General features: G+C 48.0%; 1 protein-coding gene across 3 annotated transcripts in view; it reads left to right on the top strand.

The window, feature by feature from the left end:
- Positions 1–268: 268 nt before the first annotated feature.
- KDM4A (lysine demethylase 4A) overlaps positions 269–16,873 on the top strand; it is a 46,366-nt gene continuing 29,761 nt past the window's right edge. Inside the window, exons 1-11 of one of the 3 annotated variants that reach the window (XM_080800301.1) lie at positions 269–372; positions 3,666–3,842; positions 4,476–4,651; positions 7,344–7,458; positions 9,128–9,321; positions 11,633–11,682; positions 12,443–12,546; positions 12,941–13,078; positions 13,767–14,014; positions 14,919–15,118; positions 16,131–16,507. In XM_080800301.1, the coding sequence (XP_080656427.1) occupies positions 3,705–3,842; positions 4,476–4,651; positions 7,344–7,458; positions 9,128–9,321; positions 11,633–11,682; positions 12,443–12,546; positions 12,941–13,078; positions 13,767–14,014; positions 14,919–15,118; positions 16,131–16,507 (1,740 nt within the window). In that variant the 5' untranslated portion in view covers positions 269–372; positions 3,666–3,704. Of the gene's footprint in view, positions 373–578; positions 666–3,665; positions 3,843–4,475; positions 4,652–7,343; positions 7,459–9,127; positions 9,322–11,632; positions 11,683–12,442; positions 12,547–12,940; positions 13,079–13,766; positions 14,394–14,918; positions 15,119–16,130; positions 16,508–16,873 lie in introns of those variants that run through there. The other 2 variants (XM_080800302.1, XM_080800303.1) reach the window with 2 other exon arrangements.

Below are 16,873 nucleotides of genomic sequence, written 5' to 3'. Positions count from 1 at the left end.
GCCTCTTTCAATGCTGATTAGCTATGGGCGGCCAGAAGCCCTCCTATGATTGGCCAGCCCGGCGATTCAGCCAAGATGCTCAGTGGCCGCAGTCCCGAGCGGTACAGCGTTTCCTCCTGGCAACAGCCCGACCCGGCGTTCATAGGCTGAGCAGACTGATATGCCCGGACTTTTGGGCGACTGCAGCGCGTGCTCATTGGCTGCTTGAGGAGTGATAGCGGCCCTCAGATTGGTTGACGCTGTGCGTCTGCGCGAGGACCGACTTTCTAGAGGAGGCGGAGCTTCGTCCTCCGCCGGCTGGAAAAGCGGTAGGTACGGCTAGCGGCGACAGCAGGAGCCCAGCCTTAGCCCTGCCGGGGCAGTGGGCTTTAGGTAAGAACGATGCCGTTTTGGAATCCTTTAGGTTTGTTGCTGCTGTGGCCGTGACCGTGAGCTCCGATGGGGGAGGGGCGGGGGTTTGCCGTCAGCGGAGAGTGATAGGCATGGTTCTTGGCCAATGGGAACAGGAGCTTCTAAAATGGGTCCTGCGATTGGTCCTTTCTAATCTCTTATGGCCAATGCACATCGGGAAGGGAGGCGGGTGTACTGGGCCTTATTTTCTTCTTCCTGCGGCCGGGCCTCACTCGCCTAGGCGGCGGGGCCGGGAGGGGCTGTCCCTCTACGCGGTGAGGTTCGGGGACCTTGGGAGCGGGGGGGCTGCCTTGGGAGTGATACCCGCGGGGGCAGCTGCGAGGGGAGGGGGCGGGAGTTAGAGGAGGTTGTTAACTACAGCGACCTTTATTGAGTTACTAAGTACCGGGCCTAGTGCTTAGCGTTTCGCTTGCATCATCTGAGTTAATCACAGCAACCCTGCCGGGCCAGGAGGTTGGGGTCCCCATTTTACAGGTGGGGAAACTGAGACTTGAGCAACTCACACAGCCAAGGTCACACAGCTAATAAATGGAAGAGACCGGATCTGAATTCAGAGTTGTTTTGATTCCGGAGCCGGGGCTCTTCAACCACTAGGCTTTGTTGCTGAATGGGGGAAATGAAGGAGTCAGGGAACAGGAGCTTTCCCCAGGGAATAGGTTGGGGGAAGGGAATCCTAGGGTTGAAGAAAGGCAATGAGCAACTGAAGTGGGGGCGAGGAAATCAGTTATTCAACAGTTCCCGAGCGTCTGCTCTGTGCTGTGCATTGTTCTAGGTTCTAGGCATACAAAGATGACTAAGTCCAGAGGCAGTCCCGGGTGATGGGGCCTAACACCCTGTTCACATGATTATATGTTTTTGTAAAATTGGCTGAAGTGAGATACTTTGTGTTTTTTAAAAAAGAGGGTCTTTGAAATTGGTTAAACTTGAGGTGCCTCCACACCTGGATCTTCCCTTGCAAAGGGCTTAGTCTAGGTGGAAATTATGATGTAGGCAGCATAGGGTAATGGCAGAAGCACTGGGAGTGCATTGCAGGACGGCGGGGAGATGACCTGCTATGTAAAACGGGGATAGTCGTATACCTTCCATGTAAAGTTTTTGTGAGGTGCATGGAAAGCTCCTGGGCTAGAACATACTTCTTTGTTTTTGGTGAAATGGAAGCTTGAGAGATGTGGGTATTGAGGCTTGTCTTCTCTCCTTCCTTAGACAGTTCTGTGCCATGCTGTCTTCCTAGTCTGTTAGTAGGTTGCTGGTAGGTTGGAGGCAGTTGCTTGAGGCAGTTGCTTCCCTTCCGAGCTCTCAGGGGAACTCTTGGAGCTGAACTGCCATGGGTTTGGAGCCCAGATTTGGGGAGTTGAGGGAGATGTTTTTGCTTCTAAAGTGGCTCCTTTTAGCTGGTGTGCTGGGTTCTTACTCGGTTGGAATAGTCTATTGTGTTACCAGGCACTGGGATGCACCCACTTAGTTACTGACCTCATCTAGAAACAGTATTTCACCTTTTCCAATCAGTTTGAAGTTTGTCCTGTATTGTTAGTGTATTGCCCATTTAAATTTTGTCCTTTGAATTCTGGGTATGGTGCAGTTGAACTAGTCTCTAGCTTGATCTCCTGTGGTACTGCTGAAATGACATTTTGGTTTAGGTAGAACAGTTTCAGTTTAGGGTTTGAAATACTAGCATCAGAGTACTTTTTTTTTTTTTAATTTTTTATTTGACAGAGAGAGAAATCACAAGTAGGCAGAGAGGCAGGCGGATAGGAAGGGAGAAGCAGGCTCCCTGCTGAGCAGAGAGCCTGATGTGGGGCTCGATTCCAGGACCCCGGGATCATGACCCGAGCCGAAGGCAGAGGCCCAACCCACTGAGCCACCCAGGTGCCCCCATCAGAGTACTTTTTTAACTCTTAAGCTTTGTAATCTTGTAGCCAAGTAACTTTCCTTAGGAATCTAGAATCCTATTTTAAAGTTGTGCCCTAAAAGGAAGCCCATAGGTGGTTGTTGTTGTTTTTAAAGATTTTATTTATGTATTTGACAGAGAGAGACACAGGTAGAGGGGGAACACAAGCAGGGGGAGTGGGAGAGGGAGGAGCAGGCTTCCCACAGAGCAGGGAGCCCTATGTGGAGCTCAGTGCCAGAAACCTGGGATCATGACCTAAGCTGAAAGCAGAGACTTAAGGACTGAGCCACCCAGGCGCTCCCCCCCTTGTTTTTTAAATCTGGTTGTTTAAAAAATAAATAAATAAATCTGGTTGTAATACATTGTTTAACACCCCCCTCCCAACCCAAGCAATTATCAAAGGTGAATAGGGAGGAACTTGAAAAGATAGGAGTAAAAGAGGGGCAGGGCAGCTGTAGAATTGTTAAATAGGGCCAACAATTTAGTAACAAATTTTAGCTGAAACAGTGTCTCCATTTAAGTGAGATTTGATTATATACAATTTTGATACATTGAATTCTTTTCTTTTCTTTTCTTTTCTTTTTTTTTTTTTAAGATTTTATTTACTTATTTGACACACAGAACCACAGCGAGAGAGGGAACACAAGCAGGGGAAGTGGGAGAGGGAGAATCAGGCTTCCCGCTAAGCAGGGAGCCGGATATGTGGGGCTCTGTGGGGCTCGATCCCAGCCTGGGATCATGACCCGAGCTGAAGGCAGACCGCTTAACGACTGAGCCACCTAGATGCCCCAATACATTGGATTCTCTTAAGCAGAGCCTTTTTTATTTGTATTCTTGTTCACTTAAATAACCTACCTAGAGGCAGATTCCAGCTGTGAGGTCTTAATGCTTCTTCAGGATTTCTACACCTTTTACTGTTTCAGCACTGACATTCCCAGCATTTTTTTTCTTTCTTTCTCAAGTTTTATTTAAATTCCAGTCAGCTAACGTAGAGTGTAATATTAGTTTCAGGTGTAGAATTTAGTGATTCATCACTTATTTACAACACTCAGTGTTCACAACAAGTGCCCTGCCTCCTTAATATTCATCCCTCATTTACCCATCCCCCCGACATTCCCAGCATTTAGTTCTAATTACATTCTATGTTCTTTTTTTTTTTTTAAATAAAGATTTTATTTATTTATTTGACAGACAGAGATCACAAGTAGGCAGAGAGGCAGGTAGAGAGAGGGGGAAGCAGGTTCCCTGCTGAGTGCGGGGCTGGATCCCAGGACCCTGGGATCATGACCTGAGCCTAAAGCAGAGGCTTTAACCCACTGAGCCACCCAGGCGCCCCACATTCTATGTTCTTAATGTATTTCTTCAGGTTCCTGTCTGACCAAAGTGACCTCAGAAAGGAGGGAAGATGGCTTCTGAATCTGAAGCTCTGAATCCCAGTGCTCGGATAATGACCTTTTACCCAACCATGGAGGAGTTCCGGAACTTCAGTCGATACATGGCCTACATTGAGTCCCAAGGAGCTCATCGGGCTGGGCTGGCCAAGGTGAGGGTGGGTGGGGTGATTCTACATGGGTTTTATGACAGGGCAGCAGCAATTTTTCCTAAATGGGGAATGAAAGCCAGTCAGGATGCTCAGTATATACTGTCCTATTTGCAAGTTAATTCCTTTCATTAACATCTGAAGCATCTTTCGGGTAGGAGAGCTGCTTGGTATCTCTAAAGGGAAGTAAAGAGCCAGTGTCCCAGGGCCAGGTGCTGTGCTGCTTTCATCCGCATGGTGGAGATGAGTGCTTTAGTGGGTTTACCTGTCACCGAGGGCTTAGACCTTCCACCTTCTCTTGTTCTCATTTCAGTCCCATCCAGCAGCTGAGAGCAAGTTGGTTCTTCACGTACACTTTCTGTTAAGATTAAAAGAGAATCAACTCTTCAGCCTCCTGTCTTGGTGTCCGGATAAGATACTGAGCTGAGAATGAGTATTACTTATCTTTGGTCATTGCAACGAGGCAGCTAGTTGGTGGCCAAACTAGATCAGGGCTAGCACATCAGTGTAACTTGCTATGTTAAATCAGAGTCACTTTATAGTAAAATCGGCTGGTTGGATAGCAGCCCACCCACATCCTGGACTGTGACCAGCTTGCCAGCTTTCTGATCTCTTTGTTTCTTATGTTCCCTACAGGTCGTTCCTCCAAAGGAGTGGAAGCCACGAGCATCCTATGATGATATTGATGATCTGGTCATTCCTGCCCCCATCCAGCAGTTGGTGACGGGGCAGTCTGGCCTCTTCACTCAGTACAACATACAGAAGAAAGCCATGACTGTTCGTGAGTTCCGCAAGATAGCCAATAGTGATAAGTGAGTGAAAGCCTGTCCCTTCCTCTCCTTCATAGGGTCTAGGAGTTAACGTCTCATCTTCATAGCTGTCTCCTAACCCTGCTGCTGTGCCACTGAAGGGCACAGCACTGAAGGCTGTCCTCAGCCCTAGCTCTGTCTCCCCTTCTGCTCTTTTTATGGAAGCGTCCTTACTATTCTCGTTACTGCGTCACATTCTAAATGCATCCATATTCTTACCTAAAGTAATCCCACTGTTCTTCCCTCAGAAGTGGGATCATTCTCTGACCTTGGTAAGTTGCAGAGTTGCAGAAGAGAAAGTTGGGAGTTGGTTCAAAAGGAGTTTTGCCAGGTGTGTTGGTAACACCTGCTTATCGAGTTTCTTGTAGTTTCTTCTCTTCCTTCTGGGTGCTTCTGTCTTTTATCATGCTCAAACTCCTCACCACCCATCCAGCCGCTGTCTCCTTTCAGTTTGGACATAACAAAGTGTGAATAAACTGCCATGCTGGTTGTTACTTTCTTTGCCTTCGTTCATCATCCCTACATCCTTATCTCTCTTAGACACGCCTTTGTGGAGGCCCTCTGTTTTCCCCGGTTTCTTTGTTGTTCTGAATATTTAGCTTTCATTCGATCTCAGATTTACAGAAAATGATTTTGTGGTTTCCTCTTGAGCCCTTGACTGCTCCTTCTTAATCCTCTTTCTTGGACTTTCTCCTTTCCCATGTTACTCCTTAATTTTGAGTGTCTACAAGAGATTCCTTCCTTTTTTCTTGCTTTTTTTTTTTTCTGTGCCCTTTGCTCTGTACACGTCTTGATTTCAGCCAGTCAGGTATGTTAGATTGTGTCTTTGCTGTGAACGAGCCCAGAGCTGGATGTGTGTCTTGGCAGTCTTCACACTTCCGAGGGCACTACCTCGTGGCTTTACAATCGCGCTTTCTCACATCAGATCTTGTTCTCTTTCTGTGCTTTGCCACCTTTTCCTTTGACTTATCACAATTCAAAATGTGGTTTTCTAGTTCTGTTGACAGCTTAACTCTTTGAACATCTGTATCGCTGACCAACCTGCTGTCTAAAGAGTGAATTTATGTAAGAGCATGTTGAAGAAGTGTGACGAGCTCTGCAGATGAAAGGCTGTGCCATCCTTTATGTCTGGTTTTTGTCTATGTGCTAGGGCTGGGCTCACCTGCCTTCTGGCTCATGGGGCTCCGCCAGAGGCCTCAGTCTCTTGTGTCTGGTTTCTCCTGTCAACATATGGGAGGCCTTTTATTTCCGGATCCCTTTTTTTCAATTAGCAAGTCCTGTGTCTTTCCCCTTCATCTGAAATGCAACAAATCCTTACCCTTGATTTCTATGTGCATGGTCAGCCAGCTTTAAGAAAACCCAACAGGTAAAAATCTGAATTTATAAAGCAGATCAGTTGGAGGTGGAATAGTTTGAAATATTTCAAAGGGCATTTAAGAGTCCTAAACTTCATTATTCAGTAAGCTGACATTAAATTGTAAGGCCATATTTAAAGTAAGATTTTTTTTCCCATTCCTTCCATTGTCTCCCCACAGTCTGTTTTCGGTCTTCACTTCCACTATATCCATTCATATTTTTTTGCCATTTGAGTTACAATGTGCATTTTCAGATATCTATTCGATTTACACATTATTTTTTGTTAAATTGCTGTGTAATAATTTCTGAGAGGTTTGAATTTTTAAAAGATTTTTTTGGAGTAAATTCTTAGTAGGTGATAATTGAGCTAAAGAATAGACATATTTAGGGTGCCTGGGTGGCTCAGAGGGTTAAAACCTCTACCTGCGGCTCAGGTCATGATCCCAGGGTCCTGGGATCCAGCCCCGCGTCGGGCTCTCTGCTCAGTGGGGAGCCTGCTTCCTCCTTTCTCTCTGCCTGCCTCTCTGCTTACTTGTGATCGCTGTCAAATGAATAAATAAAATCTTTTTTAAAAAAAAAAGAATAGACATATTTAATGCTTTTATAGAGACATACATACAGACAGCTATGTGTGTAAGTACATATGTAAAAATACATTTTTTCCTTTTTTTTAAAGCATCTTATTTTTTTAAGATTTTGTTTGTTTTTATTTATTTGACACAGGGAGAGCAAGAGAGAGAGAGCACATGTGCACGTGCACACACGCAGGCAGGGGGAGCAGAAGGTAGAGGGAGAGGGAGAGGCAGAGTCCCTGAGGAGCAGAGAGCCTGATTCTGGGCTTTATCCCAGGACCCTGGGATCATGACCTGAGCTGAAGGCAGAGGCCTAACTGAGCGACCCAGGTGCCCAAAATACTTTTTAAGAAAATAATAAAACAGTACTTTGTTTTTTGTTTTTAGGTGTGATTATTTGTTGAGTTAGCCACTGCATAGGGTGCTGGGAGTGTTAGTCTTGTTCATCTGAAATATCTTGTCCCCAGAACAGGGGATTGTGTCTTGTACTGTTCATAGTGCCTAAAGAATTTAGTCCTGGGGGCGCCTGAGTGGCTCAGTGGGTTAAGCCTCTGCCTTCAGCTCGGGTCATGATGCCGGGGTCCTGGGATCGAGCCCCACATCGGGCTCTCTGCTCAGCAGGGAGCCTGCTTCCTCCTCTCTCTCTGCTTGCCTCTCTGCCTACCTGTGATCTCTGTCTGTCAAATAAACAAATAAATTCTTAAAAAAAAAAAAAAAAAAAGAATTTAGTCCTGGTAAGTGGTTAATACTTTGTTTACTTTTGAAAGGTACTGTACCCCACGCTATAGTGAGTTTGAAGAGCTTGAACGAAAATACTGGAAAAATCTCACGTTCAATCCCCCAATCTATGGTGCAGATGTGAATGGCACTCTCTATGAAAAGGTGAGACTCACTGGAAACAGCAGCGGTTTTGTGATTTAATACCATTTAAAAAACCTTTTTTTTTTTAAGACTTTATTTACTTGAGAGAGAGATTGAGGGGGAGAGAGCATGAGAGGGGAGAGAGAGTCAGAGGGAGAAGCAGACTCCATCTCGGGACTCCAGGATCATGACCTGAGCGAACGTAGCCACTCAACCAACTGAGCCACCCAGGCGCCCCAATTTTTTTTAGGCGCCCCAATTTAATACCATTTTTATCTTTCCAGCACATAGTAGGCACCTAAAAGCTGCTTTCTTAATGAGTGGCTTTGCAAAGGAACCCTCCACCAAGGGCTGATGCGCTGTGCTTACTTAATTGTGGGTATTTTTGCATGTGACTGAATTTTATTTCTCCCACTCTACATGTGAATTGGGCGATGCGGTGTTCTTTGCAAGGGCTGTTAGAATAGTCTGTGGGTGGTAGCTGATGAGTTCTTGAAAGGGTGGGATCACAGTTAATGAAAACGTTGGGGGAGAGGCAGTGTGGTTCCTGCAGAAAAAAGATCACTGACTAATTTAGTGAAAGGGGTGGATATTTAAGAAGAGAAACAAACTTAGATTTTCAGAACCCTCAAACAAGATTCCTTTTTTTTTTTTTTTTTTTTAAGATTTTGTTTATTTATTTGACACAGAGAGAGCTAGAGAGGGAATACAAGCAAGGGGAGTGGGAGAGGGAAAAGAGGCCTCCCGCCGAGCAGGGAGCCTGATGCGGGGCTGGATCCCAGGACCGTGGGATCATGACCTGTGCCGAAGGCAGACACTTAACGACTGAGCCACCCAGGCGCCTCCCAAACAAGATTCTTTAGCAGAAGCTATTATAACAAAATGCATTGGATTGGGGTGTAGTGTTTTTCGGCATAAAGAACAACCTTAGGTAATAGTCTTAGGAAGGAATATTTGGGATGGTTTTTGGATGATTAAAAAATCTGTAGGGTGTTGCAGGGATTATCGCTCAGTGATTAAATGTTTTTGTAAATTATTGGAAGGAAGGGATTTAAATAGATCTCAAGTTTTTTTATGGCAATTTTTTGAGTGATGGAAAGTGAAACTTACAGATGTAAATGGCAGGCGGATACTATAAAGGTCTGGGATGGTGAGGTACAAAAGCCGGCACAATAATACAGAAGGGATTTATGAGAGGTGGGCTCCTAGCAGACCATTACAGTTTAGGAAAAGGATTTGGGTGACACTGTAGACTTTTTAACGGAAGACACTGCTCAGTAGAAATTGGGGTTAAAGAATCAGAAATTGGGATAGTTAATTACCATGTTGTATTTTTGGTAGTGTTAAGAGTTCTTTCCTATTTTGATGTAAGTTTCTTTAGCTTCAGATCAAACTCCTCCTCCTGGGGTTAAGAACAGGAGGTTGGCTGTTCCCTCCTGATTTGTCTTTCATATCCTGGTTTCCTTTACCAAGTGGTATTTGGCCTGTGGAGGTCTAATTGCATCTGTTCCAGTGGTGGTTGTGAAGAGTGAGTGAGGGGGGCTGTGGATTTGGGATCGAGGCTGTTTCCACATTATTCCACATTTTCATTAGAGGTGACAGGTCACCCGTGGCCTCTTCTGTGATTTGTAGGTTAAGAGCCTTAGTTTATATTTACTGTAATTGCCCTCAACTGTGATTTTCTTTGTAGCATGTAGATGAGTGGAATATTGGCCGACTGAAAACAATCCTGGACTTGGTGGAGAAGGAGAGTGGAATCACCATCGAGGGTGTGAACACCCCGTACCTGTACTTTGGTATGTGGAAGACCTCCTTTGCCTGGCACACCGAAGACATGGACCTCTACAGCATCAACTACTTGCACTTCGGAGAGCCAAAGTCCTGGTAAAGCTGGGCTGCCCTTGGCTCTGGGGCTTCTCGGGCCGCCACAGGCCTCTCAGCTCTTGTGTGCCTACGTGGTACCTTGGGATCTGGTTAAAAGGCAGATTTGGCTTCAGGAGGCCTAGCCTGGGACTGGCATTTGACATTGTCACCAGGTGTTTCAGCCAGGGGGTGCTATTGGAGCCTGGTGCTCAGACAGGTCTGTGAATAGCAGGGCTCTAGGTGGCAGGGCGTTTGATACCCCTGTGTGAAAGGCTAAGTTGGCTGAGTTACTGAGAGCCCCAGAGGCTCTTCCAGGCTCTCCCACTGTGATTTATTTTTCTGAACAGGCCTGAGGCATTTCTTAGAGGCAGGCTTCTAAGACTGGAGGCACTCCTTCAGGTGACAGAAAGCTTTTTTTTCCTCATGGAAAAAATACTTGGTGAGCAGCACTGTGTGTTAACCCTGAGAGGGGATGCAGGGCTTCTCAGCGTATGCTACCTGCTCTCCAGGATGTTCTCAGTCTAGTTGGGGAGACGAAGATCTGTTCTCTCCTCTCTCCCTGTGCTGACCTGTCTCTCAGTCCCAGAATTTTAGTGTGAAGGTGCTTTGTTGGACAGCAGTGACCAAAACAGATGAGGCATCCATCCTCACAGGTAGGAGACTGAACATGTGAGGAAATAGTAATACACTGTGAACGAAGTTCTGATGGGCGCTCTAGGTCTGCATAGGAAGGGTACGTGAACATGGGGTGGGTATTGGAGAAGGCTTCCGTGGGAGAGGTGACAATGAAGCTGAGCCCTAACATGAGGAGGCCTAGCTGACTGGGAAGATGGCGGGTTTGGGGCAGGGAAGACTGAGGAGAGTGTGTCCAGGCGGTCGGAACAACACATGCAGGGAGCCGAAGCTGAGAGAGAGCCCGATGTCTTCACGAACGAGGAAGTCCATTGTGGTGCGGGTGCCGTGTATAAGGAGGGAAGAGCGAGGAGGCCGGCAGGTACACCCTGGGCCAGGTCACGAGGAGTCGTGCAAACTGCATCTTCATTTCCCTTGCCAGCATCTTCAGCTGCCTCTTTTCTCGGAGGTTTTCCTTTCTTTTTTCAGATGCTTTCCAGTTTCTAATCTTGGTGGGGGCAACCTTCTGAGCTTCTGTTGACCTAACTGCTGTTGCATTTCCTTTCTTAGATGGCTAGACTTCTAGAATCTGTACATGTTGCTTTTGTGTCTTTTGCCTTTTTAGTCCTAAATTCCCTGAGGTTGGATTTTCATTATTCTGTAGAGAGATTTTCTGGTTATTACACGTGCCCTTTAGGTCATTGGAAGAGGGACCTCCAGAGACTTCTGGTCAAGGTTGCCTGATGGACCCAAGGTCCTTTGGATGACCAGCATTTTCTGCTACTCCCCATCTGTTTCATAGTGAAATTCTTTGGGATGAGAAATTTCTGTTGGGGAATAATCTTTAGAGTCAATTATGAAGGTTAAAGTAGACTTACTATGAGTTTCAGAATATAAAGTTTTAACAGTTTTGCAAAAATTTTAAGTGGTTACGTGGTTTCTCTCTCTTTTTTTAATTGGGGCACCTGGGTGGCTCAGTTAAGTGTTGTTGTTTTTTGTTTTTTTGGTTTTTTTTTAATGAGGAACAATTTCTGTGGCATCTCACTACCCTGCAGGGTGGAGGCGTAATTGATTATTGGGTAATCAGTGTAGCTGTTACGGAGATGAAGAGAAAAATGGGCCCGGCAGCATCTATGGGGCCTGGTCTGTGGTATCAAATCCCATTTTCACCTCCTCTATCCTTTCCCAGTTAGGCCTTTTTAGGCTATGCCAGGAGCACTTAATGCTATCCTTTTAAAGAAATTTTTTTTTTTTATATTTTATTTGACAGAGAGCGAGAGAGGGAATATAAGCAGGGGGAGTGGGAGAGGGAGAAGCAGGCTTTCCACGAAGCGGGGAGTCCAATGCTGGGCTCTATCCTAGGACTCTGGGATCATGACCTGAGGCAAAGGCAGACACTTAATGACTGAGCCACCCAGGCGCCCCCCAAATTTTTAGTTCTTGAACGTTATAAAGGAGAGTAACGCTAATTACATACCATAAATTCTGGCTCTTGTCTCGGTAAATGAAAGAACATAAGAGGAACAAATTCACTCGTACTTACTTGTGGGCTCCTCCCTCCTGTCCCCCAGTAGTCTAATAAATCATTTCTCCGGACTCCTTTCTAGTTTTTGTGGTTGGGAAGTTGAAAAATCTGATATTTCGAGCTGTTTTGAGAATGGGAAAGAGTTCCTTACCTCCTGTCCTCTGCTCAGCATCTGATGCTTCTCTGTGATTGCAGGTACTCTGTTCCCCCTGAGCATGGAAAGCGGTTGGAGCGCCTTGCCAAAGGTACTGTGACTCCTCCCTGTGCCGGGTCAGGCCTCCCCGTGTGCTGTGCTCATTGTTCTAAAATGTCCGTTCTCTGGTCAGATGCTTATGTTGTCCTTCCTCAGGCCTGTGTGTAGGGGTGAGCTGGACTGCCAGATTGGTTACCCCCCGCAGAGCAATTAAAATCGGAAACTTCCTCCATTTGTCTTGGAAGGGAACTAAGTAATTCTTTTTTTTTTTTTTTTTTTTTGGACTGCTAAGTAAGTAATTCCTAGTCTTTGCCTCAGTTTTATCAGGCATGGGTTTATTTGACCAGAGATCGTGTACCATGCATATTGGGTCTTGTTCTGCTGTCGGAAACCCAAATATGAAAATTCAGTTTTTGTGCTTTTGTTCAAGTGGATTTTAATAGGTTTGTACCTCCAGAGAGCCTGTTTCTGGAGAGCTTGGGTGATCTGCACTGTGGATGTGTTACTAATGAAATATTGAGGGATTCAGGTTAACAGAGGAAGGTCCTAAACAGTTTGAAGGCTTTTTATAAGAACAGGGCAGCTTGGGTGATCTCAGTCTCCCAAACAGAATTTGATTACCCACGTAACAGCTTGTTTGGGAGAGAGCCTAGGGGCTCACTGTAGAATCTTAGGATTGGCCTGAAGCTAGAAGGATCTGTGGTGATTTTATCCTCCTCATCTGGATGAGATGCCCAAGAGTGCAGCATCTCTAGGGTTGAAGAGATGGCATGGAGCAGTGTCTTAACCCGGGCCCATGTTCCTTGCAACAGGTTTTTTCCCTGGAAGTGCTCAAAGCTGCGAGGCTTTTCTCCGCCATAAGATGACCTTGATTTCCCCTTTAATGCTGAAGAAATACGGAATTCCCTTTGACAAGGTGAGCTGATTTTACATACAGAAGTCCTTTGTCTTACCCTTTCTGGTCTGTTTCACCAAGGGGCTTTAATCTAGTTCATCCTTCTGTACCAGGCATGGGCCAGAGCTAACCTATATAGCAGTACTTTGATATACAAGGATATTAAAGGTGGAGGTACTGCAGCTTCTCAGTGCCCGAGCAGAGTCCGGTCCCCTTGAACACTGTTGATTTGGAGGAATGGTCACTTACAGTGATGGGGTCGGATATGATAGGGCTTTGCATTTTACAAAGACCCCCGGTAGTTCTAGGACTTTCCCTGGGTTACTCAGAGGAGCTCGAGGCGCTGGAGCTCAGATGTCCAGCTGGGTAGACTTCAGCCATTTGCTGTGGCTGCTTCAAGTCTGCTCTTGTTCAGGTCACTCAAGAAGCTGGAGAATTCATGATCACTTTCCCATATGGTTACCATGCCGGCTTTAACCATGGCTTCAACTGTGCGGAGTCTACCAATTTTGCTACCCGGCGGTGGATTGAATATGGCAAGCAAGCGGTGCTGGTAAGTCTGTCTGGTTTCTTTCTCTAACGCCGTGCCCGAAAACGTCTGGGGAGCAAATTCTTGTTAGCTACACTGGCTGGCGATTAGAACATTCTTTGAACTGCTGGAATTCAGAAACGGAGTGACAGGAATGGGCAGAAGTGCCCCCATATTGTGTTCGTCTAGAATTGTAAAAAGTTCAGGTTTGGGGCACCTCAAAGGAGGTTTCCATGCTTATGTCCATTGATCTTGAAAACCACACCCGCACACACTGGTGCTTCTTGCTTTGGCCACTGTGGGTTTTCTCTGAGAAGTTCTTCAGGTTAGGGAAGCAGGCAGGGCTAGACATCTGACTGGGCGCCCCTGCTCCTGTGGGCCTGGGTGGGCTAGAGCGAGGACGGATGGCGGGCATCCGTCCACCTTCCCGGGTGTGAGTGCGGAGCTTCGTTGCAGTGTTTTTCTGTGCAGCCTGGCAAAGGGCCTGGGTGGGCGCACCCCTGCGGCGCTCATTCCTGCCTGCTCTTTCCCTGCTTCCCCCCCATGCTCGAAGGTTCCACAAGGCCAGTCTGCTCTCAGCTGTGAGTGCCAGGAGTTTGGCTTTAAATGGGCTTGTATCTTTATTTCACTTGGGGGAAGGAGATGGGATATGGGGGTCGTGGGGAAGCTGTTAAAGCGTGCTGACTGGAGCTCTCCTGATTCCCTGGGACAGTGCTCCTGTAGGAAGGACATGGTGAAGATCTCCATGGACGTGTTTGTGAGGAAGTTCCAGCCAGAAAGGTACAAGCTTTGGAAAGCTGGGAAGGACAGCACAGTTATCGACCATACTCTGCCCACGCCAGAAGCAGCCGAGTTCCTTAAGGAGAGTGAGCTGCCCCCAAGAGCCAGAAACGAGGAGTGTCCGGAGGAAGATGACATGGAAGGGCTTGAGGATGGAGAGGAGGGTGACCTAAAGAGAAGGTAACCCGGCAGCCCTCTGGGCCCAGCTGTTTGAGGGAGAGGTGCTTGGGCAGCTTCCATAACCTGTCGAGAGGCTGTTTCTAAGTGGGGTGTTGGAGCCATAGCTGAGGGAATTTTTATTCTTGGTAAAGGCTCTAGAATCCTCAGAGCAAGGGCATCCAGGCTCTTCCTTATGGCCATCAACCAGGAATGACCACATCTGTATGTGGACCTGTAATTGGCTGGAGCGAAGATCACATGCAAAGAGAATGTGGCTCCCTCTGAGCCAGAAAAGTCATTTTCTCATTGCCACCTGAGACTTTTTTTTTTAATTTATTGTCTTAAGTAGGCTCCATGCCCAACTCGAACTCATCACCTCGAGATTAAGAGTCGCATGCTCAAAAGAAAAAAAAAAAAAAAAGAGTCGCATGCTCTACTGACTGAGCCATACAGGTTCAGTCCTGTGAACGCCCTGGCATATGAGGCAATTTTTACAGAGGAGAATGTCGTGGCTGGAATGAGACCCACAGGGGCTGGAGGGTGGCAGGATTGAGGTTGGCCAGCGTCCTCGGTGTCTGAGCGGGAGGATTTGTCTTCTGCCTTGAGCCACACGGAGAAGAAAGGAGGACTGGTTACAGGGTAGCTGTTGTACGCCAGGAGCTCTGCCAGGCACTCGGCGCATCTCATAAGCCTCGTATCCAACCTCTGAGGGGGCTGGGGATGTTCCTGTTTCCCACTGGATAAAATAGGCTGGGAGAGGTGAAGTCCCTCGTCTCTCCCACAGACGAGAGGTGGGACTCCAGTGTGAGGCGCGGTGGACAGGCTCTGGCCGTTCACTCATTTTGGGTCGTGTGTGATGTGGGTGAACGTGTGTGGATGTGATTGTGTTTGTGGGCCCTTCAAAAGTGTGCTCTCTTCCTCCCAGCCTCGCCAAACATCGTATAGGGACCAAGAGGCACCGGGTTTGTCTTGAAATACCGCAGGAGGTGAGTCAGAGTGAGCTCTTCCCCAAGGAGGAGCTGAGTTCCGGACAGTACGATGTGGCGGAGTGCCAGGCTGCCCTCGCTCCTGTGAGGCCCACCCACAGCTCCGTGCGGCAAGTCGAGGATGCTCTTCCCTTCCCAGGTCTGTTGACTGTGATGTTTTTCCCACAGCGTCACTGGGGTCTGTTGTGGGTTAGGTGCTATGTTGTGTGCAGCGTCACAGGTGTTGGGGGAGATGGGTCCGTGGGCAGAGAGTGGTAGTGGAGTGTGCGAATGGCTGTGAGGAGCCCTTTGGAGAGGGGCATGCTGGGTGCCTGATGAGGGGTTGGGGAGACACCGAAGGTTGGGGAAGTGATGCTGACCCAACTCTTAGGAGAGAGGTTGGAGTTTTCCAGGTAGGCAGAGAGTTGGGGCACCCAAAGAGGAGTAGGCATGGGCGCCAGCATGGAGGTCTGAAACCACATGAGCTATTAGGGGAGCTGGTAGTAATTTCCTGTAACTGGAATACAGGAGTGGGAAGGGTAGAAGACATCGAGGCTAGCAAGAGATGAGGCTGGAGAAGTAGGAATGAGACGGTGAGGGGATTGGCTGCCATCTTAGAGTTTGCTCTCCTAGGGGCTTGAGGGGCTGCTTGGATTTTAGGAAGGAAGTTGTGTGGACAGCCGCTCTACCTGCTGGGATGGTGGTTGGGGGGGCTTGGGTGAGTCTTGGGTGAGGCTTGGCGGATCTGTACCGAGGCTGCCTTGGTGCACCTGCTGGTAGCTGGACAGCACTGTGGAGCGGGGCCCTGGGGCCCGGCTGCCTCTGTTCAGCACATGGTGTAGCTTGGGGTCACCAGGCCTGCTGCGTTCAGGCCTTGGTTCCTGCAGGTGACTTCTGAGGGTCTGTTGTGTGCCAGGCTGTGCTCCATAGTAGACACAGAAACCTGGAGATAGATGGTAGGCTGCCTACACTCCACGGGACGACCCTGGAGGCCCAGTGTGGCTGAACAGTCAGTCCCAGATCACACAGTGACCCTGCAGGTGACAGAGCCCGAATCGGAAGCTGCGCCGTACTTGCTGCCTGTGTTTCTCTGTGCTTTGCCCCTTTGCTTTTCACTGGCTTCAATTGTGCACGGGGAAGTTGGCTCTGGCCAACGTGCGTGTGTGTTTCAGATTATTCTGACTCCTCTGAAGTCAAATTTGAAGAGCTTAAAAACGTCAAGCTAGAAGAGGAGGATGAGGAGGAAGAGGAGGAACAAGAAGCAGCTGCCTTGGATCTTTCTGTGAATCCTGCTTCTCTAGGGGGACGCCTTGTCCTCTCAGGTTCAAAAAAGAAATCATCTTCTAGCCTGGGCTCCGGTTCTTCTCGGGATTCTATTTCTTCCGATTCAGAAACCAGTGAGCCTCTGTCCTGCCGAGCCCAAGGGCAGTCGGGAGTTCTCACTGTGCACAGCTATGCCAAAGGGGACGGCAGGGTCACCGTGGGAGAGCCCTGCACAAGGAAGAAAGGGGGCGCCACCGGAAGTATCAGTGAGCGGGAGCTGGCAGAGGTAAGGGCTCTGGGCAGTGCTGCGGAGGACAAGCTCCCTGGCTGGGATCCTGTGGAGGAGGGCGTCTGCTGGGGGTGTGGGGGTGCTTGCTGCAGGTATCTAAGATGGCAGGAGAGACCATCAGAATGGGCCTCCAGTCTGCAGTGTCAAGCAGAAAGCTGGGTGGCACTGGTTCACTTCCATTTTGTTTTTTGCTGGGAGTTCCTTTTCTCTTGCCCCTGTGTGACTGTTCCAGAGAATCCAGGCGTCTTAATGACAGCTGCAGATCTCCAGGTGTTGGACACACCTGCTGACCCCACCTGCTCTGGAGGCACGAGGATTAGAGTGGCAGTGGTTGCAGTCCTCTGCAGTCTGTGGGTGGGGATG

The sequence above is a fragment of the Martes martes genome (assembly GCF_963455335.1).
Source record: "Martes martes genome assembly, chromosome: 4".
NCBI classification, from domain to species: Eukaryota; Metazoa; Chordata; class Mammalia; order Carnivora; family Mustelidae; genus Martes; species Martes martes.
Note: the sequence above shows the minus strand (reverse complement) of the source record. Positions and strands in the feature narration are given on the sequence as shown.